This window comes from Podarcis filfolensis, assembly GCF_964270895.1.
Source record: "Podarcis filfolensis genome assembly, chromosome: 4".
Classification (NCBI taxonomy): Eukaryota; Metazoa; Chordata; class Lepidosauria; order Squamata; family Lacertidae; genus Podarcis; species Podarcis filfolensis.
The window spans coordinates 102,562,098-102,588,571 of record NC_139607.1 but is presented as its reverse complement, the minus strand read 5'-3'; the positions used below and the strand labels follow the sequence as shown (position 1 = coordinate 102,588,571).

The 26,474-nt window shown below is 45.2% G+C and overlaps 3 protein-coding genes across 11 annotated transcripts in view; 1 reads left to right on the top strand and 2 right to left on the bottom strand.

Annotated features, from left to right (window-relative positions):
- LOC310760712 (uncharacterized protein) overlaps positions 1-8,574 on the bottom strand; it is a gene marked incomplete at its 3' end in the record, with an annotated part of 296,144 nt that extends 287,570 nt beyond the window's left edge. For both annotated transcript variants that reach the window (XM_083609768.1, XM_083609772.1), the window contains exon 1: positions 8,434-8,574. The remainder of the gene's footprint in view (positions 1-8,433) is intronic.
- The window catches only part of LOC310760721 (zinc finger protein 213-like), a 64,601-nt gene that overhangs the window by 30,735 nt on the left and 7,392 nt on the right, over positions 1-26,474 (bottom strand). Inside the window, exons 3-4 of one of the 5 annotated variants that reach the window (XM_083609788.1) lie at positions 6,044-6,126; positions 4,980-5,106 (exon numbers count right to left, since the gene is read on the bottom strand). In XM_083609788.1, the coding sequence (XP_083465914.1) occupies positions 4,980-5,106; positions 6,044-6,126 (210 nt within the window). Of the gene's footprint in view, positions 1-4,979; positions 5,107-6,043; positions 6,127-7,034; positions 7,181-14,783; positions 15,910-16,965; positions 17,487-26,474 lie in introns of those variants that run through there. The other 4 variants (XM_083609787.1, XM_083609792.1, XM_083609793.1 and 1 more) reach the window with 4 other exon arrangements.
- LOC310760914 (CD209 antigen-like protein A) lies at positions 12,883-24,883 on the top strand. Of its 4 annotated transcripts, none has more exons than XM_083610147.1 (9): positions 12,883-13,012; positions 14,688-14,774; positions 16,059-16,160; positions 16,848-16,958; positions 18,058-18,156; positions 19,024-19,110; positions 20,867-20,943; positions 21,964-22,073; positions 24,513-24,883. In XM_083610147.1, the coding sequence occupies exons 3-9, from the start codon at positions 16,073-16,075 to the stop codon at positions 24,664-24,666; spliced, it is 726 nt and encodes a 241-aa protein (XP_083466273.1). In that variant the 5' UTR covers positions 12,883-13,012; positions 14,688-14,774; positions 16,059-16,072; the 3' UTR covers positions 24,667-24,883. The 4 variants fall into 4 exon arrangements, with proteins under 4 accessions (XP_083466273.1, XP_083466270.1, XP_083466271.1 ...); XM_083610144.1 differs by having other exon boundaries at positions 20,792-20,943; XM_083610145.1 differs by having other exon boundaries at positions 12,951-13,030; positions 20,792-20,943.

The window sequence follows — 26,474 nt, the reverse complement described above, 5'->3', positions numbered from 1 at the left end:
AAGCGAACTGCGCCATTTTTGTATCTTTGATGGGGGAGGCTTTTGCCCTTCTCCTTCTCTTCCCCTCTCTGAGATTTAACACAGACTTTTATTTGTTTGGTGGCATCTTATGGATTTTGATTTCAAGATATATCTGGCAGGGCAAAAAGCCGAGAATAAAATTTAAGTTCTTAACAAATTTAAAAGAGAGGGGAGGCTTGGCCCTGCCAGATATGAGATTATATTATGAAGCATCGTGCATATGTTGGTTGAAAGAATGGATGAAATTAGAAAATACAGATTTGTTAGATTTGGAAGGATATGACAATAGATTCGGTTGGCACGCATATTTATGGTATGGAAAAAAACGAGTGCATAAAGGTTTCAAAAATCATATTATTAGAGGATCTCTGATTGAGGTATGGGGTAGGTACAAAAACCTACTTGAACCAAAAATACCACACTGGTTATCACCATTAGAGGCGATGAGTGTTAAAAAGATCAATATGACTGGGAGGTGGATAACATATGGAAGTTTAATTGAGAAAGAGGGAAGTGGAAAATGAAACCATATGAAGAAGTGAAAGAATATGTAAACGATTGGCTGCATTATTTTCAGATTAATGAAATGTTTAGAAAAGAGGTTGCAGAAAGAGGCTATTCTGAAAAAGAATCTAGGTTTCAAAGAGAAGTATTGAATAACGAAGTTAAAAATTTATCTATGATGTATAAATTATTATTAGAATGGCATTTGAAGGATGAAGAGGTTAAATCAGTTATGATTCAATGGGCCAAAGACTTTGGATATAACATTCAATTTGATGATTGGATAAAATTGTGGAAGGAAGGGATGAGATTTACGGCATGTACCACAATTAAAGAAAATGTTATGAAAATGATATATCGATGGTATATAACACCAGTTAAATTAAGTAAGATGTATAAGGTGAGTAATAAATGTTGGAAATGTAAGAAGAAAGAAGGGACATTTTATCATATGTGGTGGGAACGTGAAAAAATGAAGTGCTTCTGGGAAATGATATATAATGAGATAAAGAAAATACTGAAATATACATTTGTTAAAAAACCAGAAGCATTTCTATTAGGAATATTAGGTGGTGAAATAAAAAGGAATGATCAGAAAGTATTTCTGTATGCAGTAACAGCAGCCAGAACTCTTTTGGCCCAGAAATGGAAACAAGAAGAAATGCCTACGATTGAAGAATGGAGATCGAAATTAATGGATTACGCGGAACTGGAAAGATTGACAGGGAGGATTCGCAACCAACAAGACCAGATTCACTGAGGACTGGAGTAAATTTACAGAATATATTAAAAATATTTGTGATAGTGATATAACGTTTGTAAGTTTTCAAGAAGCTCTGTAAGAAGATTTGGTAGAAATATTGTTTAAACAACATGGGAAGAAAAGATATATATAATGCAATCTGTGATAATTACGGAAAATTATCAGACATGTTGATGGAAGTCTAAAAGAAAAAAATATATGTGACGAGTTTTTGATGTTTAATGATGTTATAAATTTGTTTTTATTGGAAAATTAATAAAAATCATATAAAAAAAACAAAACAGAAAGCGATGTAAAATTGTACTGTTAAGTGAACAAGGCTACAGTTATGAAGAAATTGATGAAATATTAGGAAAAACTTAACCAAAGCTGGCATTTCGATATTTGTGAAGAGGTATAAGGAGACTCGGTCACTACAAAATCAGACCGGTAAAGGCAGGGAAAGGTGCACAAAGGCAAGTGATGATGGACGAGTGGAGAGACTGTCCCTACATGACAGAAGAAAATCATCTGGGTGGATACAAGATGACATGGCGCAATGTAATGTGAAGTTGAGTGCAAGGACTGGTCTAAATGTTAGAATTCTAAGAAAGAAGCCATTGTCATCTCTCAAGCAAAGGTTGAAAAGATTAAACCCATGTTAACCGGACAGCGGAACAATGGGACAATGTTATTTGGTGTGATGAGACCCAAAACTCCTTGCTTGGTAGTGATGGCATGACATACGCAAGGAGAAGAATCAGAGAAGATTTACATCCTACTTGCATTACACTGACCGTGAAACACCCAGATAGTGTGTTGATCTGGGGTTGTACGGCAGCAAAAGGTGTGGGCAAAATTTACGTCATTAATGGGAATGTAAATGCCCTAAAATGCATAAATGAAATATTTGCGCCCAAACTGAAGCGTTCCTCAGGTGATCTTTTCCCAGATGCTGAAGCATATTGTCAGGGAACTGCCATCGGTTCAGGAGGGAGAGAGGAAAAGCCGAATGGATTACAGAGAGCCTCCAGGAATCATGGGAAGCAGCCCCTCTTCAACGGAGGAGAGTAAACACGCCTCCAGTGGAGCGGAGCTGCAGGAGTCGGAAGAGGCAAGACGGTGCCAGGACAACTTGCCTGGCCAAAGCGGGGAGGAGAGGGGTCCTCCGTTACCCACGCTCTCCTTGCGCAGAAAGCATCCGTGCAGAGAGGGGAGGTGCAGACTGAGCGTCAAGAAGCTGCTTTGCTGGGGAAAGTTTAGGAACCGCCCACTCACGGATTCTGCCAGCGACTGAGTCAGCCACGGGAGAGTGGCGCTCCGGACAGATAAGGTTTATTTTGGCAGCAAAAGAAAGGCTTCACAGCCAAGCAGGGAGATATTTGCCTGCTTGCTCTCGAGCAACCCCTTGGAAACATTCCACACACATATATATATATATTCTATTTTATACTTCAACAGGATTCCGCTCCATGTCATGTTGCTGCTGTGTGCAAAAGGTGCTTTCAAGATAAAAATATTTCACTGCTGGAATGGGCTGGGAATAGCCCAAACTTTAACCCAATCAGAAATCTATGGAGCCGACTAAAGAAACTTGTTAGTCAGAAGCAACCCAGCAATAAAGTCCAATTAACAGAGGCAATAATTTAATCTTTGTTTCACGTTATTACAGCTGCAGAACTAAAAACTTGGTTCATATCATGGGAAGGCATTGTAAGGCCGTAATTAAAGCTAAAGGTTGCCAATGGTTATGACTGCTGTTCTAATAAATGGCTATGACTGCTGTTCTAATAAATACTCCTTCATAAAAATTCTTTCATTACATTCTTCATTAAATTATCTTTCCATTGATATATAATTTTATGGTATTACTCCACACAAAAGTGGTGTTATGAGCCATCAAACCTCAGAAATACACTTTTCACAAAAGGTTTCCACAATTTTGGCCACTAGGAGAAGTTGTTCACTTTAAAGTTAATGTTCTTTTTATATGGGATCAGATTATTATTTATGTTTCATGTTTATAAATGTGTTGGAAGCCATGTTTATATATGTGTTGGGGCAACCCAGCCAAATGGGCAGGGTATAAATAAAAAATATTATTATTACTACAGTGGTACATCGATTTAAGAGCAGCCCTGTTCCGGAAAAGATTAAGTTTGTAAAGCATCTTCATCACCAGTGTCATCAGCATCACTGCTACTAAACCATCGGAAGATGCAGACATTGCGTCTTCCTTGCCTCAGCAGACAACGAAAGTCAGAAAGAACAAAGAAACAGCTTTCCCGGATGTTGAGAAAGCTCCTCCCCAGATGCAGGACACTCTGAGCTGTTAACCCTGTAAGCTCTAAACTTCACAACTTATCTTTCCTAACAATTCTGAAGCTGACATTTAAGATGTCTGGGCAGTTCAGACCAGCCCGGTCGTGGTAGAAAAAGGAATAATTTCAGGAAGATTGTTCAAAGAAAAAACTGTAAGTTACTGTTTATTGTGGGGGTGTTAGGTTCCCAGGTGTTATAGGGGCGACGGTTGAGCTCTGTGAAAATAGATGAGGTTGGTCACATAGAGGTATTTTTTGAATTTCCAGGCTAATATGATGATCCCTATGCAAAAGCCTTTGACTGTGTCGACCACAGCAAACTATGGCAAGTTCTTAAAGAAATGGGAGTGCCTGATCACCTCATCTATCTCCTGAGAAATCTCTATGTGGGACAAGAAGCTACAGTTAGAACTGGATATGGGACAACTGATTGGTTCAAAATTGGGAAAGGTGTACGACAAGGCTGTATATTGTCTCCCTGCTTATTTAACTTATATGCAGATTTCATCATGCGAAAGGCTGGGCTGGATGAATCCCAAGCCGGAATTAAGATCGCCGGAAGAAATATCAACAACCTCAGATAAGCAGATGACACAACCTTGATAGCAGAAAGTGAGGAGGAATTAAAGAACCTTTTATTGAGGGTAAAAGAGGAGAGCGCAAAATATGGTCTGAAGCTCAACATCAAAAAAACGAAGATCATGGCCACTGGGCCCATCACCTCCTGGCAAACAGAAGGGGAAGAAATGGAGGCAGTGAGAGATTTTACTTTCTTGGGCTCCATGATCACTGCAGATGGTGACAGCAGTCACGAAATTAAAAAACGCCTGCTGCTTGGGAGAAAGGCGATGGCAAACCTAGACAGCATCTTAAAAAGCAGAGACATCACCTTACCAACAAAGGTCCGTATAGTTAAAGCCATGGTTTCCCATTAGTGATGTATGGAAGTGAGAGCTGGACCATAAAGAAGGCTGATCGCCGAAGAATTGATGCTTTTGACTTATGGTGCTGGAGGAGACTCTTGAGAGTCCCATGGACAGCAAGAAGATCAAACGCATCCATTCTGAAGGAAATCAGCCCTGAGTGGTCACTGGAAGGACAGATCATGAAGCTGAGGCTCCAATACTTTAGCCACCTCATGAGAAGATAAGACTCCTTGGAAAAGACCCTGATGTTGTGAAAGATGGAGGGCACAAGGAGAAGGGGACGACAGAGGACGAGATGGTTGGACAGTGTTCTCGAAGCCACAAACATGAGTCTGACCAAACTGTGGGAGGCAGTGGAAGACAGGAGTGCCTGGCGTGCTCTGGTCTAGGGGGTCACGAAGAGTCGGACACGACTAAACGACTAAACAACAACAACAACAATGATGATCCCACAGGGAGCCTTACCAAGAGAGGCCACGATCCCACGAGTCTCCTCCATGACGTCCTTATGCAGAGCTCTCTGGTCAGGATCCAGCAATGCCCACTCCTCATCCGTGAAACGAACAGCGACATCTTCAAAGCACACTGGACCCTAAAAGAAAAAGGGAAATGTCCTCCTCTGAGACAGCAGAAATATGATCTGCTACATAATGCTCTGTTGTTTCCTTGCAGTGTTGTTTTAATAGGATTGTTTTGCAGCACATTTTAATTATGGGTGCTTATTTTATTCTGTGTTTTAATTATGGGTATCCGTTTTTGTGCAAATAGGTGGTACTCCACCTTGTGTTTCCCAAGTCATTCTGCCTAGGCAAGCGTTCCAGTTTCCCCAATGGAAGGATCCACTTTCTCCTATCCTCGTGTGCTGTTCTGGGAAGGTTCCCTCCCAATGCCCTAGAGCCAAATTCAAGGGGTTCATGGGGGCATGGAGAGGGGGAGGAATGGGGGGCAGGCCCCATTTTGCAGCCGATGGGGCTGGTTAGGTGAATCCAGGCCACTATTTGTTCTCATTTGTCCACTGCTTAGAAACCAATTTTTGCATTCAGTTATCAATCTAGAAATAAAATAAGCCTGTTTTGGATGGCCATCTGTCTTGGATGATCTAGCAGAGATTCCTGCATTGCAGGGGGTCTCCTGGCTCTGAGAGACAAGCAGGGAGGGTGGATTCTGGCAGAAGGAGAGGGAGCCATTGGTGGCTCCTCCTTCTCCTGACTCACCTCTGCCTCTCAACCTTCCTCTCCCACTCGCTTCCTCCCTCTTCTGCCTCTGATTCTGCACTGCATTCTGCCACAGAGTCTCCCAGCTCACTACTATGCCCTATTACCCTTTCAGCTTCTGACATCTCCTCTTCCCAGGCTTCTCCCTCTTCTCCCTCTGTCCGCTCATCCTTCCTCCACCTCCACTCCTTTGGCTCTGAGCCATCTTCCCTTCCTGGTTCCCCGGCGGCTTCCTCCCACCATTCCTCTGTGCCCAACCAGACCATGACATTGCTCCATCCCTCGGCCTCTGTCCCCACAAGGCAGCTACCTGACCTGATCTGGTTCCACAGCCACTGCTTCCCTTCTGTCCCCATGAAAAGACGGATCAGGAAGTCTTGCCGGCATCATTCTTTCACCTGCAAAAGAAAAAAGGTAAGCAGGACGCCAGGAGTGCCTGCTTCTCTCACAGGTGAAACAGGGCATCTCTAACTACAGATGGGCCTTTGAGAACGACTTACCTGCTGAGAGTATTTGGACGTTTTTGCCCATTTCATATGTTAGTTGTGCAAAAATACATCTCCCCTCTTCTGGACCCTTCCTCCCAACTGTCTCCCCCCAAAACAAGATGAAAAGAACCCTCAGATGAGTTGGAAAACCAACAGAATGAAACCAAACAGAGAAAAACCACCTTCCTCCTTACCCAGTGGTTGCTCTCTGGTGTCCAACGGAGGCCTCTCTGCCTCACAGGAATCCAGGTCCATTTCTGCAAAGAGATCCTTTCCCTGAAAAAGAAACAAGGATTCAAAACAGAGAATGGGGAAAAATATAAGAAAGAGAATGACATAGATTTGAAGGGTGTGAGATCTCATTCCATGGATGCCTTGCAGAAAAAGCATGGGCCATCAGGAGAGCATTATGGGATGTTTTCTGTCCTGTTTGGAGCCCCTTGGGAGTATCCAGAGGAAAGTCTCTCTCACCTGTTTTCTCTCCTTTGCCTGACTCAGGAGGAAACCTTCGGCCAGGGCCACCGCCTGGGAACTGGTCTCTGCTCCACAGTCCCTCACCCAGCTCTCCATCTCCGGTGGAAGGACAGCCAGGAACTGCTCCAAGATCACCAGGTCCAGCATCTCAGCTTTTGTGTGCCTTTCTGGCTTCAGCCACTGGTGGCAAAAGTGGTAGAGTCGGCTGCAAACCTCTCGGGGTCCTTTGGCCTCCTGGCAGCAGAACTGCCTCAACTGCTGGCTCTGCACCTCTGAGCGGAGGGTGTCCTCCTCACCCAGGATCTTCTGCACAGAGTTTTCCCAGAATCTCCCACTGCTCTCAGTTTGGATGTCATGGCCTCTTCCTGTTTCAGGGCCAGCTGAATCTCGATGATCCATCTGTGCTCTGAGGGAGCCTCTGAGAGATCGGAAGGAACCCTTTGGTCTTCTGCCAAGTTCTGTCTGTCTTAATGAAAAGCTCTAGCAAATCCTACAAAGCAAATACATTGTTCTGTTACAAAAGTTGTACAATACCAGGAGAAGAAAAAGGTTCCCTGAGCAAGCATGGATGAGTCTTGCTGGGAACCAGGGCTGGACTGCACCACATCCCAGACCATTAGCTATGTTTTTTGGGGGAAAGAAGAGTAGGAGAAGAAATATGTCTCTAGCCTTCTAGCAATGCAAATTGTGGAGGCAACTGAAGGGATTTCTGTGAGATTAATCAACCTAGTTTCTGCTGCTTTCCAGTCAGTGCATGAAGTCAGACCTGACTGACGAGGAAGTCATTTGTATCTTGTGGGAAATGGATGCTTGGCTCTAGTGGGGGTCCTCACCCGGGGGTCCTCAGGAGTTGTTCTCCCCCCACCCCACTCCCCTGCTTCTGTCTCCTTTTCTTGCACTTGGACTCTCTGCCACTCTCAAGACAGACTCCTGGGGTGGGGTCCCTTTTTCTTTGCACTGAGGGCCAGGTATGTATCTGGCAAACCCCTGAGGGCCAAGTGGGTGGGGCCAAAGACATATCCCTTGCAATTTAGGCTGGCAATTTATTATGATTATTCTATTAGATAGCTTAACACACACACAGCCATTGATGCCAAGGTCCCTGGAGGCTCAGTGAGTAGCAGCACCTATTTCCGACTGCTTTGCCAGCAACAATCCCTTTGGGGCAGAGAGGATGTGGTCCTGGGATGCCCTGCTCTGGGTGCGAGGGGATTGCTGCCGTGGCCTCCGTGGGGAGCTGCCCTGGGAGACACTGGGAAACTGGTCCCCAATGCAGCAGCCAGAATATGGGCTGGGATCCCTCTCTTTATCCCTGGCCTTTCTCTCCCACCTTAACTTCCTTCCTCCCTGTGGGGTTTTTTTTGGGGGGGGGCTAGTCCACCTCCTCGTCCAGCTTTGGAAAACCATTTGCAGATGTTTCCTCCGTTGTGCAGTGAGGCTGAGTGACGTCACACAGAGTTAAAGTCCCAGGGACTCCTTTGTTTAAAGAAGGGAGATTTCGGGGGAGTCAGTTTTCTGAAAGGGGGGGCGGAGGGCCAAATGATTTCGGGACCCTCTGATCTCCAGGAAGGAGAGTGTGGCAGACCTGGCCCCTCCCTGGCAGGACCCTCTCCTCCCTGACTTGGGGTCCCCCCCTGCAGGAGCGGATCAGGCCCCCCCAGCCACCCTCCCCTGCTGCAGCCCTGGGACCCCCCCCCCCCGTCTCCCCACTGCACCCTCTGGAGGGAGAGAGAGGAGACTCACCAGATCCCGGGAGGGGACAGCGAGGCAGCCCTTGCAGGAGAGACACCAAAGCAGGGAAGGACTGGGGAGGGAGGGGCCCTGGCTCTGGAGGACCTGCCCCCCTTGCTTCCTGTCCTCTCTAGGAAGGCAGCTCGGTTCCCTTTAACCCTTGCAGAGCTGCTTCCACTCAACTCAGCCCTCTCTCACTTGGCAGAACCTCAGATTTCTATTATTTTTTATGGATTTCGGGGGGCAGCTGCCCCCCCCCGGCTCCGCCAATGCCCAGATATCCTTTTGGGGGTGAGGCTCTTGGCTGGACTCTGAGCATCTCCCTCCCTTGGCCAGAAACCAGAGGAAGAGCTTGCAGGGAAAAGGGCTTTGCAGGAGGCAAGGAAGCTCCTCCTAGAATTCAGGAGTGGAGAGATAGGAGGGGATCCCAGGGTCATCTAGTCCAACCCCAGCAATGCAGGAATGTCAGCTAAAGCATCCATGGCAGATGGCCGTCCGATCTCTGCTTAGAAACCTCCAAGGAAGGAGAGTCCACCACCTCCCAAGGGAGACCTTTCTCCTGCCCAACTGCTCTTAGATGTCCCTCAAGGCAGCGGGTCCTGAGTTCCAGCACTGCTGAAACAATCGCACTGGCTGTCAAGGAGGAACCATGTGAGGTTCAAAAGAAATAAATCCCATTATCATCATAAATGAGTAATACTTTCTTGTGCATGCTTTTTCTGTCTAATAATTCTTATGCATGCTTGTTATGCTAATATACAAAAGTATCCCATTTCCCTTTCCATAAATGCTTAATTGCTAATTCAATGGACTAAAAATGGATGGCTGTTGTTATTATTTTTTACATTGATATACCGCCCTTCATCAAGAGATCTCAGGGATATTTAAAACATTTTCTTGTTGTTATTGTTTAGTCGTTTAGTCGTGTCCGACTCTGTGATCCCCTGGACCAGAGCACGCCAGGCCCTTCTATCATAGAATCATAGAGTTGGAAGAGACCACAAGGGCCATCGAGTCCAACCCCCTGCCAAGCAGGAAACACCATCAGAGCACTCCTGACATATGGTTGTCAAGCCTCTGCTTAAAGACCTCCAAAGAAGGAGACTCCACCACACTCCTTGGCAGCAAGTTCCACTGTCGAACAGCTCTTACTGTCAGGAAGTTCTTCCTAATGTTTAGGTGGATTCTTCTTTCTTGTAGTTTGGAACCATTGCTACAAGAAAGAAGATTCCACCTAAGATTCCACCTAAGAAGATTCAACCATTGCTGTCTTCCACTGCCTCCCACAGTTTGGTCAGACTCATGTTTGTGGCTTCGAGAACACTGTCCAACCATCTCGTCCTCTGTCGTCCCCTTCTCCTTGTGCCCTCCATCTTTCACAACATCAGGGTCTTTTCCAAGGAGTCTTATCTTCTCATGAGGTGGCTAAAGTATTGGAGCCTCAGCTTCATGATCTGTCCTTCCAGTGACCACTCAGGGCTGATTTCCTTCAGAATGGATGCGTTTGATCTTCTTGCTGTCCATGGGACTCTCAAGAGTCTCCTCCAGCACCATAAGTCAAAAGCATCAATTCTTCGGCGATCAGCCTTCTTTATGGTCCAGCTCTCACTTCCATACATCACTAATGGGAAACCATGGCTTTAACTATACGGACCTTTGTTGGTAAGGTGATGTCTCTGCTTTTTAAGATGCTGTCTAGGTTTGCCATCGCCTTTCTCCCAAGCAGCAGGCGTTTTTTAATTTCGTGACTGCTGTCACCATCTGCAGTGATCATGGAGCCCAAGAAAGTAAAATCTGTCACTGCCTCCATTTCTTCCCCTTCTATTTGCCAGGAGGTGATGGGACCAGTGGCCATGCTCTTCATTTTTTTGATGTTGAGCTTCAGACCATATTTTGCGCTCTCCTCTTTCACCCTCAATAAAAGGTTCTTTAATTCCTCCTCACTTTCTGCCATCAGGGTTGTGTCATCGGCATATCTGAGGTTGTTGATATTTCTTCTGGCAATCTTAATTCCGGCTAGGGGTTCATCCAGCCCAGCCTTTCGCATGATGAATTCTGCATATAAGTTAAATAAGCAGGGAGACAATATACAGCCTTCTATTTAAAACATAGAACACATGAAAAGTAGACAAATGACACATCACCTCTCAAGATTCTGATACCAACTACCATGTTCTTCCCTTGGCTCATTGTGTGGCCTTGTGGGACACAGCCATCTCTCTGGTTCCTCCCTCCATCATTTATGCAAGTTCCCTCCGCTGCTACTGCCACCACATGGAGATGGCATTTTTCCAGCCTCTCTCAAACAATGAACACAATGTTATTTTTCCCTCTTTCTCGTCTATTTTAGTCTGATCAGACCCAACTTCACGGCCTCTTAGAAGAATTTTCTCTCCTTTGGAAACATGGAAGACATCTTCAGAAAATTAAGCACGCTTGCATTTAAAGTTAGGCAGCAGCTTCTGAATTTAGAATTAAAGTTTCCAAAGCCAATTTTAAACATGCGTGGGGGGGGGGGGTGGACTTTAAAACTCCAAAACCTATGGCAAAAGTTTTCTTAACATTTCTAAGACTTAGGGTGGAAATCCTATTCACTCCTGAGTTTTACTGAGGTTGCTCTCTCACACACAAGAACAAGAGCAAATATTTCCCATTTTCTTCATCCCAGTATTGGAGTTAGTGTGCTCATTCTTTCGGTTCCCTCTTTATACTTTTACTACGAGTGGAGTGGAGGGGTTACACCAGCAACCGAGAAAGCTCCCTAGGAGCCTTCTTACTCGCAAGAGGCTGCTTGGTCCACTTCAAAGCATTCACACTTGTATGAACCAACCCGGACCCTACCATCGTCATCCTAGACCAGGCATGTCCAAAGTCCATCCCGGGGGCCTAATCTGGCCCACCGGTCTGTTTAATCCAGCTGCTGTGGCAGTTTATTTCCTGGGGTAAAATCCCCCAAAAAAGCTCAACAACTTCAATGCTAAAAAGAAGCTCAATGATTTTGGTCGGCCATCACGCATGTTCACTCCATCAATTCTGGCCCTCTTTGAACAAAGTTTGTACACCCCTGTCATAGACCCTTCTTTGTGTGCCTCCTCCATGAGAGCAGGCCTTTTCTGCAGCGGCTCCCAATTTGGGGAATGTTCTTCCCAGGAAGTCTCACCGGAGGCCTTCATTACATGGTGTTATAGGGGAACCCCTAAACCTTGAAATTAATAAATAGTAGGAATTTGATACAGTGGTGCCTCGCAAGACGAAATTAATTCGTTCCGCGAGTTTTTTTGTCTTGCGATTTTTTCGTCTTGCGAAGCACGGTTTCGGAAAAGTTTTGGAAAAGCTTCAAAAATCACCAAAGTCTTCAAAAACCTCAAAAAAGGCCTTTCTCCTGGGCATGGTTGGCCAATTGGTGCCAAAGAAGGACAGAACTTTCTTTATGTATGCAACAACAGCAGCAAGAACACTTATTGTAAAGTATTGGAAGACACAAGATCTACCCACCTTGGAAGAATGGCAGATGAAAGTGATAGACTATATGGAATTGGCGGAAATGACTGGCAGAATCCGTGACCAGGGAGAAGAGTTGGTGGAAGAAAATTGGAAGAAATTTAAAGACTATCTGCAGAAACACTGTAAAATTAATGAATGTTAAAATGATGCAGGATTGAAATGAGATGGTTTTAGTAACAAAATTAAAAGAATATGCAAAAAAAGATTGATAATTAGATGAAAATATGATGTTTAATATGTTAAGATTTATAATTAAGATAACAAAGAGGGAAAGGATTTGCTGAATTAACTATGTGAACTGGAATACAAAAAAGGGAGGTGTGAGGAGGTCAGGAAACGAGTAATTGAAATATAAGACATGAAAAGTTTGATTTGTTTTTAATTGTTATTTTATTTTTCACATATTTTGTATTTTTTTCTGTATTTTTGTGTCTTTTTCCTTTGTCTTTTTTATTTTTATTTTCTTATATTGTAATTTTCTTTGTTTGTAAAATCTCAATAAATATCTGTAAAACCATAACAAAGTGTGTAAGAGACCTACAAATTGTAAGAAGCATAATCAGATGAATCGGAAGTTAAAAGTGTGTATATATATCGTTAGTTAGTGTCCATGTCCTTTATGTTGTTATATGTATTGTCTATGTATTGTATATGTCATATGTAAATTGTTGGATAATAAAGGTTGTTTTAAAATATAAATAAATAAATAAATAAATAAATATTACATCCTGCAGTCAACCGGAAGCCGCACCTCGGTTGTCGAACATTTCGGAAGCTGAAGGGGCTTCTGGAAAGGATTACGTTCAACAACCAATGTTTGACTGTAATGATAACAATCTTTTACTCTTTTAATGATAATAAATAATTATAAAATTATTTATTTATACAACAACTGCGGTAAGGATTGGAAAAATAAGTAGTGTAACGGATCTGGAGAATTTTCCTGGGTTTATGCTTAACGTAGAATGCTGAATGGGAGGAGTTCCGGAATGCCTGACATCACAAGGGAGGTGGCTCTTAGCCAGTGGGAGGATGAAACACCCTTAAGAAGAAATTAGAGAAAAGATTGTTATATGACAACACCAAGGTATCCAAACAGAAAAAGGTCTGGAGGGTGGAACACTTTCCTTATGAGCTGTGATATTTGCAGGGTCTCATTCCAGGGCCAAAAGGTCACTAAGAAGGAAAATGATCAGGAGCTTTTATAAAGTACTGTACAGATGGGTTTTCTCTTTTAAATACAGTACTAGAACTGTGGGTCAGCCAGTGAAACTGACTGGTGGTACATTCTAGGGCGGTGTACAGGTGCTGTCTTGCCAGCGCCCCCTAATGGCTTTTTGGCCAATATCAACCACCAGACAATCTAGAGGTCTTTTAGATTCCACTGGATGGAGGACTGACAGACTCTTAGGTACAGACAAGCGTTTATTAATTGGTAAACATTAGCAAAGAAATTGATCAGCACCGTAGAAAAAGAGTCTAATATAAAGCCAACAGCAACTGGAATAAACTACAGAGCTAGCAATATAACCAATAAGCCAAAAAACCTTAGGCAACAATAATCATAATGCAGATAGAATAGGCAGAGTTCTTCATGTCTCCCCAGCCGATGGAGATTTGGAAGGATTATCTGGGACACTTCAGACTGGCAGACGGTTGCTCTCTTCACATTCTGGAATGGAGCATAGAACAATATATCAAGATCTCCCTGTCTCCTTAAGCTGCTGGCCCCTATATAGTCCATAGTGAAGGTCTCGTGCCAAGCTGGCAAGAGGTGTGATTCATGCTGTAATTACATTCCCATCCTGCGCAGCCCCAATCACCCCACACTGCCGGAGGGAAAGGCGCAGGCCGTGGGCCGCCCAGCAGGCTGTACAGCAGCCCCCATCCCACCCCCAAAGCCGTGGAAGAGGTGCTGACTGCGGGAGGCCCAGCAGGCTGCTCCGGGGGCCTGAGTCAGGGCACACCACCCACGTGGCCCCAACCTGGCCCATAGCTGTCAACTTTTCCCTTTTCTTGCAAGGAATCCTATTCGGAATAAGGGAATTTCCCTTAAAAAAAGGGAAAAGTTGACAGCTATGACCTGGCCCCGATGCTGGGAAGGAGGTGCGGGCTGCAGCAAGGCCTACGCAGGCCCCACCACGGCCCCAATCCCCTGCCCGTCCCCGGGGGGAAGCCATGAACAAGAGGAACACTTATCTCACCAAGAGCGAAGTCCAGCGATGCATCCAGGAGGAAGAAAACAAAGTGAGCCTGGGCTGAAGAGCACCGGCCCTTTTCCTGGCCCTCACCCCACCCCCAACTGGGGGCCCATTGTCCTGCTGAGAAGGGGGTGGGGTGACAGTCACACTGCAGCAAGGTGGGTGGCACCTGGCAGGTAAGCCCCGCGCTGTGTTGCAAACCCCGCCCACCTCCTGGAGGGGGTGTGAGCAGAAATTACGTTCCCATCTTCTTCTCAAACAGCCACGTTCCTTATATTAAAGCTACAGCTACATTGCAAATCAGAAGTACCACATACTGTTTTCTTCCCTGGTGCCCTGCTCTGATTCATGGGCCCAGTTTGTCAATCCAGATCCAGATCCAGATCATGATCCAGAAAATGCAAGTCTTTGCAATTCCATTTGCTAGCTCAGATGGCTTCAAAACGGAATTAGACAACATCCCTCTTCGTTCTTTCGTTAAGCCACAGCATCAGTTGTCAGGCTGGGTCTTGGCAGACTTGGAGAGCCTGTGTAACAGCTTCCTCTCTGCTTCTTTTCCAGTTCCAACTCATGGTCTCCATTCAATTGGATTTCTATGCATCTCATGGAGACTGGATCTTGTACTCCATCTTTTCTGATGATCAGGAGGTAGTTCTATAATTAAATGTATATACCTTCCATCAAAGGGACGCGGGTGGTGCTGTGGGTTAAACCACAGAGCCTAGGACTTGGCGATCAGAAGGTCGGCGGTTCAAATCTCCGCGATGGGGTGAGCTCCCATTGCTCGGTCCCTGCTCCTGCCAACCTAGCAGTTCGAACGTACGTCAAAAGTGCAAGTAGATAAATAGGTACCACTCCGGCGGGAAGGTAAACGGTGTTTCCGTGCGCTGCTCTGGTTCACCAGAAGCAGGTTAGTCATGCTGGCCACATGACCTGGAAGCTGTACGCCGGCTCCCTCAGCCAATAAAGTGAGATGAGCACCGCAACCCCAGAGTCGGCCATGACTGGACCTAATGGTCATGGGTCCCTTTTGTTACAATATGGATACAACACAGCTGCAAACTGCTAGCTTGATGTTTACATCATGTGATGTGGCTAGCTGTGGGAAAGAATGTTCCCGGAAGTTCACAGGCTACTCAAAGCTGTGTTCTGTGTGTAATATGAGACCTTCCCGTTGCCTATGTAAAGGAAGTCTTTGTCACTTGCTGGAAGGAGACTGAAGTGATCAGACATGTTTTCTTGTAGTGCTGTAATGTCAGAAATAAACAGAATGTAGAAGGACTTTCTGACTATTCTTCTTTCCCATGCGAAGGGGGAGAAGGGGGTGTGCATTTTCCACGCTGGGAAATGTCGCCTATCAAGGTCTGCCTGGACTGTCTGGGATGGCAGCCAGAGTAGATCAACCGGTAAACAAGCTCCGGGAGCAGGGAGAGGGGCCAGCCTCTCCCGATGGGGCTAGTTTTACAACACCTTTACCTTTACCTTCCATCAAGGGTGGGGAACATGTGACCCTCCAGATGTTATTGGTCTACAACTCCCATCGTCCTCAACCATTGACCATGATGCCTGTGATGCAGGGAGTTGGCACCCAGGAACATATGAAGACCTCATAGATCCCACAAGATCTAGTAAATGGTGAACATCTCAATGGAGTCCTGCAAACGAGATGTCCAGGAGTTTAGAGAGGAATAGGATGCAAAATGAGAAAGTGCTATATTACCTAAAACAAAAGTGCATTGGAATCCATATAGAACATTTCTTTTGGTTCAAAACTGAGATTGATCTAGCAAAAGAAAAAGAAAGATATTTCAGTTATATTGGACTCAACAACCTCTTTACGGGAAAGGATGGTCTAATACTGATAGACCCCACTCTGTATCTAATGTGCTCATAGTGTTATTCTCCATTTGTTCTTGTCTTGTTCTTACTCAGACAAAACCAAGAGGATGGGGAAGCTAGCGCTTGCAAAGCGTGGAGTGTCCAGAAGGAACGCAGCGTCCAGAAAGCGTAAAGCAAAAGCAAATGAAACTGGTGGTCTGTATACAGCACAGTCATAGGGGCTGAGGTTTCTCATAAAGTAGAGGAATGCGCGGGGAAGGGAAGTTGATGGAGAGACGGGCAGGGAGTGGATTGTGCCAGGGAGGAGTGCTGAGAAAAGCCCACGCAGCTCTTTGGGTGCCAGAGATCCACTAAGCCCCATAGAAACCCCAGGGGTGAGCCTACTCTTTGCTGCTGGCTGCTGTGTTCCTTTAGTGTGTGCAGTCAGGAATGGCTGTACAATTAGGCAGAGTGAGGCAGTTGCCTCAGGTAGCAGGTCTGGGGTGGGTAGAGATGTGCAGACCACACAAACTGCACTGCACCTCCTCAGTTAGTCTGCTGCCTTATTAGCAACATTGAGATAAGAGCCAATGGCCAGCCCAGCCCAGCTTCTGTATGTGGAATTACGTGTTTGGAGGGAGCATCTTGTCATTTGTCTGGGGGGCAGAAAATAGTGTCAAAAGCTCCTGTCTTCTGATCCAGACATTGGTCAGAAAAGTTTCCTCAAGCAGCAAGGCATCTCGCCTTGCTCCCTCCACCTGCTTTTATCCTCCCAAGTGCCCACCCCCGGAAGATTTGAGTGTCTCTGGCTGATGGATTCCACAGCATATGGAAGCCCTTTTTCCTGGAGTGGCAATGGTATGTTGGCTACTGATGGCTAAAGCAGGATTTTCTTTCTTCAAGCATCTGCTTTTCAGGACTTGGTTACATTCTTCAAATCTCCAGTGGGTGAAAGATTGATCGTTCTTGAGATTTTCATCTTTACTGTCATGACACTGCTGGTTTTCATTATGTGTAAGTACACAATTGGCATACGGTGATACTTCTGTCGTGGGCTTTGCTTCAATGCCAATAGCATTTCCAAAAAGAGATGGCAGGATGCACCTTCCATTTACCCCTTTCATCTCTCTTTTATACCAGGGAGGGAGTTCCAGCTGTCACCCAGTGAGAGCAATGGCACTGTTTTGTTCTCCCTGAATAAGTGAGTTCCAGCACTTGGAACAGAAGCATAGGCTAACACAAGTTCCCGGGACATCCTGGACAATTCCCTTTCCCAGCTTGCAATTCTCTCCTCCTTTCCCAACTAAATCTCATTTGCTGTGGGAGAGCCCCCGTTTCTGGTCCTCGGCACCCGGCCCTTTGCTAGGGCTCCAGTTCCTCCAAGGAAAGTGTTTGGGGAAAACAGGCTGCAAAGGATAAGGCCATGGCCAAAGTGGGTGGGTCCATAGCCTCCCTAAATATCGAGATATATGCAGGGCTTTTTTCAGCCGGAATTCACCAGGACTCAGTTACGGCCCCTCTCAGGTGGGTGATGTTTCCATTCTAAGAGAACAAGGGAGGCATTAATGGCGAGTTCGAGTGCCTCTTTTTCTAGAAAAATAGCACTGGATAGATGAACACATGGCCTATTTGCCTAGTGAATTCATTTTTAAAGTAAGCAAAGCTCGGGGAGAGGGAGTCAAATGATCCAAGAATTTGCATATTTAAGCATATGGCAGGGCACGAGGCAACCTGGCAAATGCAAGTCTGTAGGACAAAGAGGACAGGTGTATCTAGACACCAAAAATCTAACGCTCTCTAAGGAAGGCCAACTATCTGGTGAAGAAGTAGCAGGTGAAATGGAAACAGGACTTCAGACGACCAGGGCAGCTTAAATCAAGGCTTGGGAACCCTCAATCTAAGGGCTGAGAGCAGAAAATATTAATAGAAGTCGTTTTCATGTTTTTGTTGATTTGATTTTTTATTAGCCCTTCTCCCTAAGGACCCGGGGCACGTTACAAGTCGGCAATTTAAATCCAATATTAATAGCAGTTTGAAACCAAGTATCCCCTTCCCCAGTTTATCAGATTAGTGTGCCAGAACACAATTTCTTTTCTACCTACCTCCTTCTTAGATCGGAAGGAACTGAAAAAGAGAGAGGAGCTTCAAGTGGCAATGGATATGATACGAACTGTTGTTGTTAGGACTGATCCAGTCTACAAAGACAAGGATGGTAAGCATTTTATATGCACATCCACACTTTTGCTGTAACATGTTTAAATTAAACAGAGTTCGATTCCTGTAGTTAAATTTGGGGTTCATATTGCTTGAGCAATACATATATTCAATGAAACTCAGCACCCAACAGAGTTCATCCCTTTTTCATTGCTCAGCAGGAAGCAAAGCAGACGGTTGTGATTCTCACATCACCCCACTAGAAATGCTGTCCTCCCCCATCACACTGTAACTCACAATGTTTGTGCTAGTGCAAGATTTTAGCACTAGCACAAGGGAACGTTCCCCCCACTTCTCCCTGCATGCCATCACCAAAGCTGCTCTCCGGGGGGCGGGGCGGACAACGACTTTGGAACAGATTGGAGGGAAGGGGGCTGAAGATCGCATTGCACAAGGGAAAATCCTTGCACTGACATTATATCCCACATCATAAAAAGAGTTTCAGTGCCTCTATTTTCTTAGATCTCACAAAGCATAATTGAAAACTGCAAAGTATTCTTTGTATATTTGGCTTTCCTGTGGAATTCAAGGCAGAATTGCTTTGTGACCCTGTGATTCCCAGCAGAAAAGGAGGACATAGGAGGGGAACATCAGAGATACTTCATGAGCCACTTTTAATATGAGAACAGGATAGTGGACTGCATGGGTCTTTGGTCTGATCCAGCTGCAGGGGTCTTCAGAGGCTTTTCATTGGTGATCTTAGCCACAGAGAATCAACTCTGCCCTTATATTCATAAGAAATCCATCCTGGAGCTCTGCTTCTTGTTTCAGGCTTGAGTGTTTTTAAGTATTTGGAAATGGTTTCCTGATATTTGCAGCTTGTTATTTCAGATACTCCTGCCTTAAACTGTTTCAAATCTTTTAGACTTAGAAATACTTGCTGCAGCTCAAAACATATCGGAGGAAATGCAGTATTTTGCCAACTTAAATGATCAACTGCAAAAAGAAATTGGTAAGCTACCCTATGATTCTGAAAAATTGTAGTGCAGCGGGAACCTGCCCTGATTCTGCACCAGCTGAAACCCCTCCTCTAGCTGAAAACTCTTAGAGCCAGAGCAGACTGCTGCCCTCCTTCGCATCCAGCCACCCTAGGGAAACATCAGAGATATTCAGATCAGCTCTCCTGAACTGTCAAAATGCTTTGCAAGCAAGTCACAGAAAGCTGCTCTTAGTTCTATCATCTCCTTCGGGCCAGACTGTAGCAGGCCGTACGCTACCCGGGAAAGCTCTGCTGGATGGCACAATGGAGGAAGCAGAGCACGTCTTCTTTGTAGCCTTCACTGCCACTTGGTGGGCTCGATGATGAGCCCTCACCAGTAGTCGATTGCATTCAACCAGATTTTTCCTCCACTCACGTAAAAGACATCTTCCAGCATCTTTCTTTGCCCTAACCTCTGCAGTATAAGGTAAAGGGACAGCTGACCATTAGGTCCAGTCGTGACCGACTCTGGGGTTGCGGCGCTCATCTCACTTTATTGGCCAAGGGAACCGGAGTATAGCTTCCGGGTCATGTGGCCAGCATGACTAAGCCGCTTCTGGCGAACCAGAGCAGCGCACAGAACACCGTTTACCTTCCCGCTGAAGTGGTACCTATTTATCCACTTGCACTTTGATGTGCTTTTGAACTGCTAGGTTGGCAGGAGCAGGGACCAAGCAACGGGAGCTCACCCTGTTGCGGGGATTCAAACTGCCGACCTTCTGATCGGCAAGTCATAGGCTCTGTAGTTTAACCCACAGCGCCACCCATGTTCCCCTCTGCAGTATACTAGGGGGCCAAGCAGGCTGCACGAAGCAGGAATGGGCACTCAGGGCCAATCATGTCAATGGCCCAAGCCACAGCAGAGGGCCCTCCCCTCTGGGTAGTTGCACCCGCCCTGTGGAACTCCCTCCCACCAGATATCAAGGGAAAAAACAACTATCTGACTTTCAGAAGACATTTGAAGGCAGCCTTCTTCAGGGAAGGTTTTAATGGTTGGTGTCCAATTCTGTTTTAATTTGTTGGAAGTTGCCCAGAGTGGCTGGGGGAAACCCAGTCTGATGGGCAGCATATAAATAAAGTATTATTATTATGTTGTTGTTGTTGTTCCAGAGCTTGGCCAAAGTTTGGCAGGAGCACCAAAATCCCCCAGAGCCATTTTGGAAGCCCACTGGATCCATCCTGTCAGCTCAGGCAGGGAGACTGCTGGGCAGCAAAGTGGATGGTAAACCAGCAGACTCCCTCATTTGTCCCAGTTGCCCAATGCCAGGAACACACACTCTAGATTCCCACCCCCGCCCCCAGCAGAGAGCCTGGAGAGAGGAAGAGAAACAAATAGGTGAGGCCCCAGGGGTTCAGATAAGGCCTGTGAGGGGACGTACATCTTTTGTCTATTCCCTCGAATAAAAGCTTCTTGACTGCGTTCCTTTTCCAGCTCTCCCCACCCAGGTATTTACTGCAGCATCGGCATGGGTTGAAGCGTTAATGTTGTTCTTGTTTTAATCTTTCCGAGCTTCCTAGATGAATATATGTTATCACGTGGCCACAGGAATGAACTTAACAAAAATAACTGAAATCTGCACAGACAAACAAGGTGGTCCCCATTAAATTCCCTATTTTCCCCCTCTACTTCCTCCATACATGGCTTGACTCAAAGATACCCTTCTTGAAAACTTGAACAATGGCTGGGTCATATATGAAAGGACCTTCTATTGGTTTTCTATTGAGATAGGCTCATGGACGGATGCCCAAAAACATTGTGAGCAGGAGGGTGCCAGGCTCATTTCTGTGGAAACAAGGGAAGAACAGGTGAGCATCAAAGCTGAGTACAGGAAGGTAGGAGATCTCCTTGAGCCAAAGGCTCCTATCATCAGCATCCATTTAAGAAGCTCCAATCCCCCTGTATGCAGCCAAGACAGCAACTCCATCAGTCAAGCCAAGGGGTGGGTGGGGCAGGGAGCAGCTGCTACCACCTGGGACTCACTAAGGTTTCTTGGAGCTGCTGAGCTCTAATAGAATGAAGCTGGCAGTCAGGAAAGAGGTCTTGGAGGAGGAGGAGGAGGAGATACTTGAGGGGCATCTATCCCTTGGCTTGCCGGTAAATTCTTCCTCTCCTCTGTGAGATGTACTGAGTGCTTAGAAGGAAGGCTTCGCTCACCACCCTAACCCTCTGGCATGAGAGTATCATGGAGATTACTCTAGAGGAGCTTGCAGGGTATATCCCTCTCCCAGCACCTTAGCCCTGGTAGAGGAGCTACTGGGCTGCTACAGGGCACAGACATGGGTGAGACTCCATCATCATGCCATCAAGTATCCCACAAGCAGACTGATTCCAGTGTCTTTGGAGCCAACCAACAAACATGGTGGCAGAAATTGGAGTATTTGCCACACAGGTCACTGTCCTGCTAGGTGGTTCCAAGACCAACTGTTCTATGGCACAGTCATTTACAGCATTTGGAAATTTTAACTCTGTGTCAAGACTGGAAGACATGTGTAGCCAGTGTTGGTGAGGGCAGGTGAAGTCACCCTTCCCTACAATAGTTCCTCTTTGGGATGCTTCCTTGCTTCCATCATCATCATCATAATTGTGATCAGGGGGACAATACCACATCCACTGTACGAAATTATTCTTGGTGATGGGAATTCTATGTATAGTTTTGATCACTGCTTCCTCAATATATGTGGATTGGACCTTCAAATGTGACACCTGCTGCTTTTAAAATGTGTTTGTTTTATGCATGTTGAATTTCTGTTAAGGGCTATAGTCTCCTAGAGAAAAGGACATTGTCTTAAAAGATTTTATTTGTTCTTTCTGCACCCCTTCCCTAGTATTTTATAAACAAGCAAGTAGAAAGACATCAAAAGTTTTTTTGGATTGGAGCCTTTAAAGACAAGGGAAAGAAATGGTCGTGGCTGTCAGGAACGGAGGCTGCAGTCCAGTAAGTTTCTGAAGAAACATTTGTTAATGGCGTGCATTCCAAAAAGCTGCAGGTTCTGTTTACATAACTAATCTGTTCACTCTCCAAATATATTTTGCCATGCACTTTTCTCTACTACCAGAGATCTGCATATGTACTCCTCCACATCATTGTCCAGGTGAGCAACTGCTTCTTCTCACAAGGTTGGAGAGGCAGGAAGGCTGCTCTTCCTGCTTCTCTAACCTAGTGAATGTGCTGATTCAGAAGAGGGTGAGGGCATCCTTTTCAATGGGTTGTGCTGCTTAGCTCAGCTACAAAAGGACTTGCAGGAACCTAAACCGAGCAACACTCTCTTTAGGAAAATATTTCTACAGTTATCTGCTGAACAATCTGAATAACTAGCAATTTCAGAACTAAAATAATAGGAGCAGATGAGGCAAGTTTGTGAGAGAGCGTAGTTCACGTCACTCTCTTGAATAGAATCATAGACACATAGAAATTTAGTGTTGGATGAGACCCCAAGGGTCATCTAGCCCAACCCCCTGCAAAGCAGGAATCACTGACAGATCTCCGATAGTTTTGGGTTGTTTAAGACAGTTCATGGTTCTCTTTAAGTATCTAACAACTCTTTTCAACCCGTGTTGATGGATTGACAAGGTCAGAGTAAGATCTCACTCATCCACAGCTTGGTAGTAGAACAGCGAGCTGGTCTGGCATTTATTACCAAGACTGGATGAACAGAGGGTCGCTTTCTCCTGGAACAAAACCCAATGGCATTCATCTCCATTGATGCAACCAATACTAATCACTTAACCTTTTTGGAAAAGGTATTGAGTATTCACAAAGGTATTCACAAACGGCCATTGGAGTTGGGTAATACCAGCTGGGAACTTAAACCCTGTATGCCAGTGGTTCCCACTTAGCTAAGTAGTACAGACCCCTTGTTTTTCAAAAGCCAAGCCATGGGCCCCTCTACCTTTGAACATTTGAATATCTCTGTGGCAGTTTTTGTTACGTGAATGGTGTAATGAAGCCGCTGGGTGGGTGGTCTTTGGACTTCCAATTAGTGAATCACTGCTGTATGTGAACTTTGTTGTTGTTTAGTCGTTTAGTTCTGTCCGAGTCTTCATGACCCAATGAACCAGAGCATGCCAGGCACTCCTATCTTCCACTGCCTCCTGCAGTTTGGTCAAGCTCATGCTGGTAGCTTCAAGAACACTGTCCAACCATCTCATCCTCTGTCTTCCCCTTCTCTTGTGCCCTCTATCTTTCCCAACATCAGGGTCTTTTCCAGGGAGTCTTCTCTTCTCATGAGGTGGCCAGCTCTCACTTCCATACATCACTACTGGGAAAACCATAGCTTTAACTATACAGACCTTTGTTGGCAAGGTGATGTCTCTGCTTTTTAAGATGCTGTCTAGGTTTGTCAGTGCTTTTCTCCCAAGAAGCAGGCGTCTATTAATTTCGTGGCTGCTGTCACCATCTGCAGTGATCATGGAGCCCAAGAAAGTAAAATCTCTCACTGCCTTCTACACCTACTACACCATTATTACTAATATCAATTGAATAGATTAATGGAGAGTTAAAAATGGGGGAGTTATAGAATACATTTACACAGAATTTTAGTGTTCTGTAGTGGGACTTGATTCAATATACAATGGACACTGGAGAATGCAAGGCCTTACCAGAAGTGACAATAAGCATGGGGCTATAAACCATGGATAATTGATTAGAGTAAATATATATATATATATATATATATATATATATATGAGAGAGAAATCATATCATTCCAACCATCTCTATAATGGCTTTGTGGTAATAGATTATATTTTGTATTTCAGTTGTAGACTTAGCTATTTTTGTTTCTGTATAGTGTCATTGCCATCCTTGTGCATAAGGTGAGTGATAGATGTGAGAGGAGGTGGGTTATGGCAGATGCAAATCTAACAAAGTTTTTATTTGCTCAGAACAATCACTACTGTGCGAACTCTGCTACGAGAGAGTAAGGATCTCTCAACACCCAAAATGGTTCACAGCAGATCTGAGGAGGATGTGGGTGCATATGGAGAGGAGAGAGGGGTGGTTCTGTTGCAGAAATGGAAATCCTGGCAATAGCAGAAGTACTGCATGGGATACTACACAAAATTGTTAAATAAAGTGACTGAATGTTCTTTTGTGTACCAATGAGCCTTCCACAGTGACACCCTCAATTTTTTTGTGTAGTTTCCTATGAGGAATCACTTCATATCAGAAGGAAATAGTCCTGACCCACAGTTGTGGTTTTTTTGTTCTTTTACGTGGTTAGAATTCTAAAATCTGGGGAGAAAAATCCATCACGATTGTGGGTGGATGTGAAGAGAGAAAGAGCTGAACATCTTTTTAATGGTAGAAGACATGGGGAGTGAGTGAGGAAGTAGACATCCAGTCTTGATTGATCAGTCCTGCTTTTCTTTTCAGCTACTGGAATTACTATGAGCCAAATTATGAAGCGAACCATGACTGTGTTGCTGTGTCCTATGAGTGCTACTATGAAAAATGCTGGATGGCATTCGAATGTGATCTGCAAATACACTATATTTGTAAGAAGGTGCCTAATGATACTTGGCTCTAAGAAGACACCTTAAGATGAACGTTAACTGGATCCCATGATCACTACACAAAACCAAAACCAAGAGATCACCCCACGGTTTTAATGCACAATCCACACCCTGCCACCTAGATTATGGGACTCTCTGGCATCAACCCTCAAACACACATTGAAAAGACCTTAATCTGCAAGCTCAAACATAGATGGCTACGAAAATAAAGAATGGAAGGGTCCAGTCATAGCCTGTTTCTGTTTAATGTCTTTATTTGCAATGTATACCAGTATTTGTTTCCTTACTCTGCGTGTTGATGCCCCATTGCCCCTTCTGATCTCCATGGTCGCTACCTTACAAGGCACATAAGGACAACCATGCATGCCAAGCAATGAGAATGGGGCGAATTACAAGGTGTGAATAGCTTGGTCTATGTTGAGGACTGGCACCCCAGGAGTCTAGCCGGGGACCTCTCCTGTCATGTCTTGCAAGATTGATGGATGGAAGTGGCTGTGGTCGCTTCAATCTGTCCTGCATAGCAAGCCAAGGTGAACTGATATTTTAATTCTTTATTTTCAGGGAATAAACTGAACAGGAAGACTGGGAAGTGTCCACTCGGTCTGCTCAGTTCCTCTCAGAAGAGGAGGGAGGGTGGGGAGGTTTGCCCCTTGTCTCCAGCAGTTTCAAGAGGAGGAGAAGACAGAGCTGAATTATAGCTGAAGGAAGAAATGCCTAGTTACAAGATAGTGGTGGAGGAGGGGGGAGTGAGGGAGCAGCCTGCAGAGACCTCCCTGGAAAGTTTGGGAGATCCTCCTTGTCCAAGGGCTCGTCAGTCACTCCGCCTTCAGGAACAGAGAATGTAGAGGAGTGTGATTCCCGGGACCTTCTGTAGGTACTCCGGATGTTGTTGGGGATGGAAGAGGTGGTCTTCAGAGCAGGCAACATCTCCTTTGCGTGGAGACCTGGATTCTTTGTCTTGCAACCAGAAGACTGATACAAACTTGCTTGTTCTTCTTGTCTTTGATGCTGCCAGGAGAGGAGAGGGTTCTTCATTCCTGACATTCATTGACAAAAGGATATCATTGTAATGGCTTGGGTCTCTCCCACAGACGCGAGACAACTCCGCCAGTCAATTATTTCAGATTTATTGCTCAAACAAACCAAAACATGACGGAGCTCAGCTACTCAGCGTCATTCCCCAAGGAAGCAGTTGCTGGGACTGAGCTCCACCCCCTTTTCCTCCAGCAGGAAAACCCCCACTGTCCTTTCCTTTCCTTTCCGGGCCTCTTGCAAAGTCTCAAGAGCCTACAAGTTTTTGGAGAGGCTACTGCCTGTCTTTCTCTGTCTGATTCACTGCTTGAGCTGCCTAATCTGTTCCCTCTGTCTGCCAGTGTTCCCGCTTCCTGTCAGTGAAGGGACATAGCTGACAATCATCTTGGTAGTATATATTTATACTTGGTAGTATATATGATACTTGTGTCTTGTGTCTTTGCTGAGCAGACATGCTAACAATCCTACAGTTAAGGATCGGAGAGCACTGAAACGCATAGCACGTTACCTGAAAGGGACTATGCACTACAGACTGAGATTCACTAATCAGGAGTCTGGAGGTCTTGAGATATTTGCAGATGCAAGTTTTAGAAGTGACACCATGGATAGCAAGAGCACTTCTGGAGTATGCTACATGTGCAACCTGTGTCTGTTTGACTGGTCGTGCAAAAAGCAAACAACAGTGAGTTTAAGTTCCTGTGAAGCTGAAATTAAGGCACTTAATGCACTCATATTCACTTTTGGATTGTGAATGGTTGTTGCAGTTGTGTGAGGACATGAAGATTGATGT

Bases quoted from the DNA above. Each gene is read 5' to 3' on its own strand.
- LOC310760914 (XM_083610144.1), top strand. From the start codon at position 16,073: ATGGGGAAGCTAGCGCTTGCAAAGCGTGGAGTGTCCAGAAGGAACGCA. The intron at 19,111-20,791 runs GTAAGCTACCCT...CTTGACTCAAAG, and splicing joins TCAACTGCAAAAAGAAATTG to ATACCCTTCTTGAAAACTTG. The intron at 20,944-21,963 runs GTGAGCATCAAA...CCCCTTCCCTAG, and splicing joins TGGAAACAAGGGAAGAACAG to TATTTTATAAACAAGCAAGT.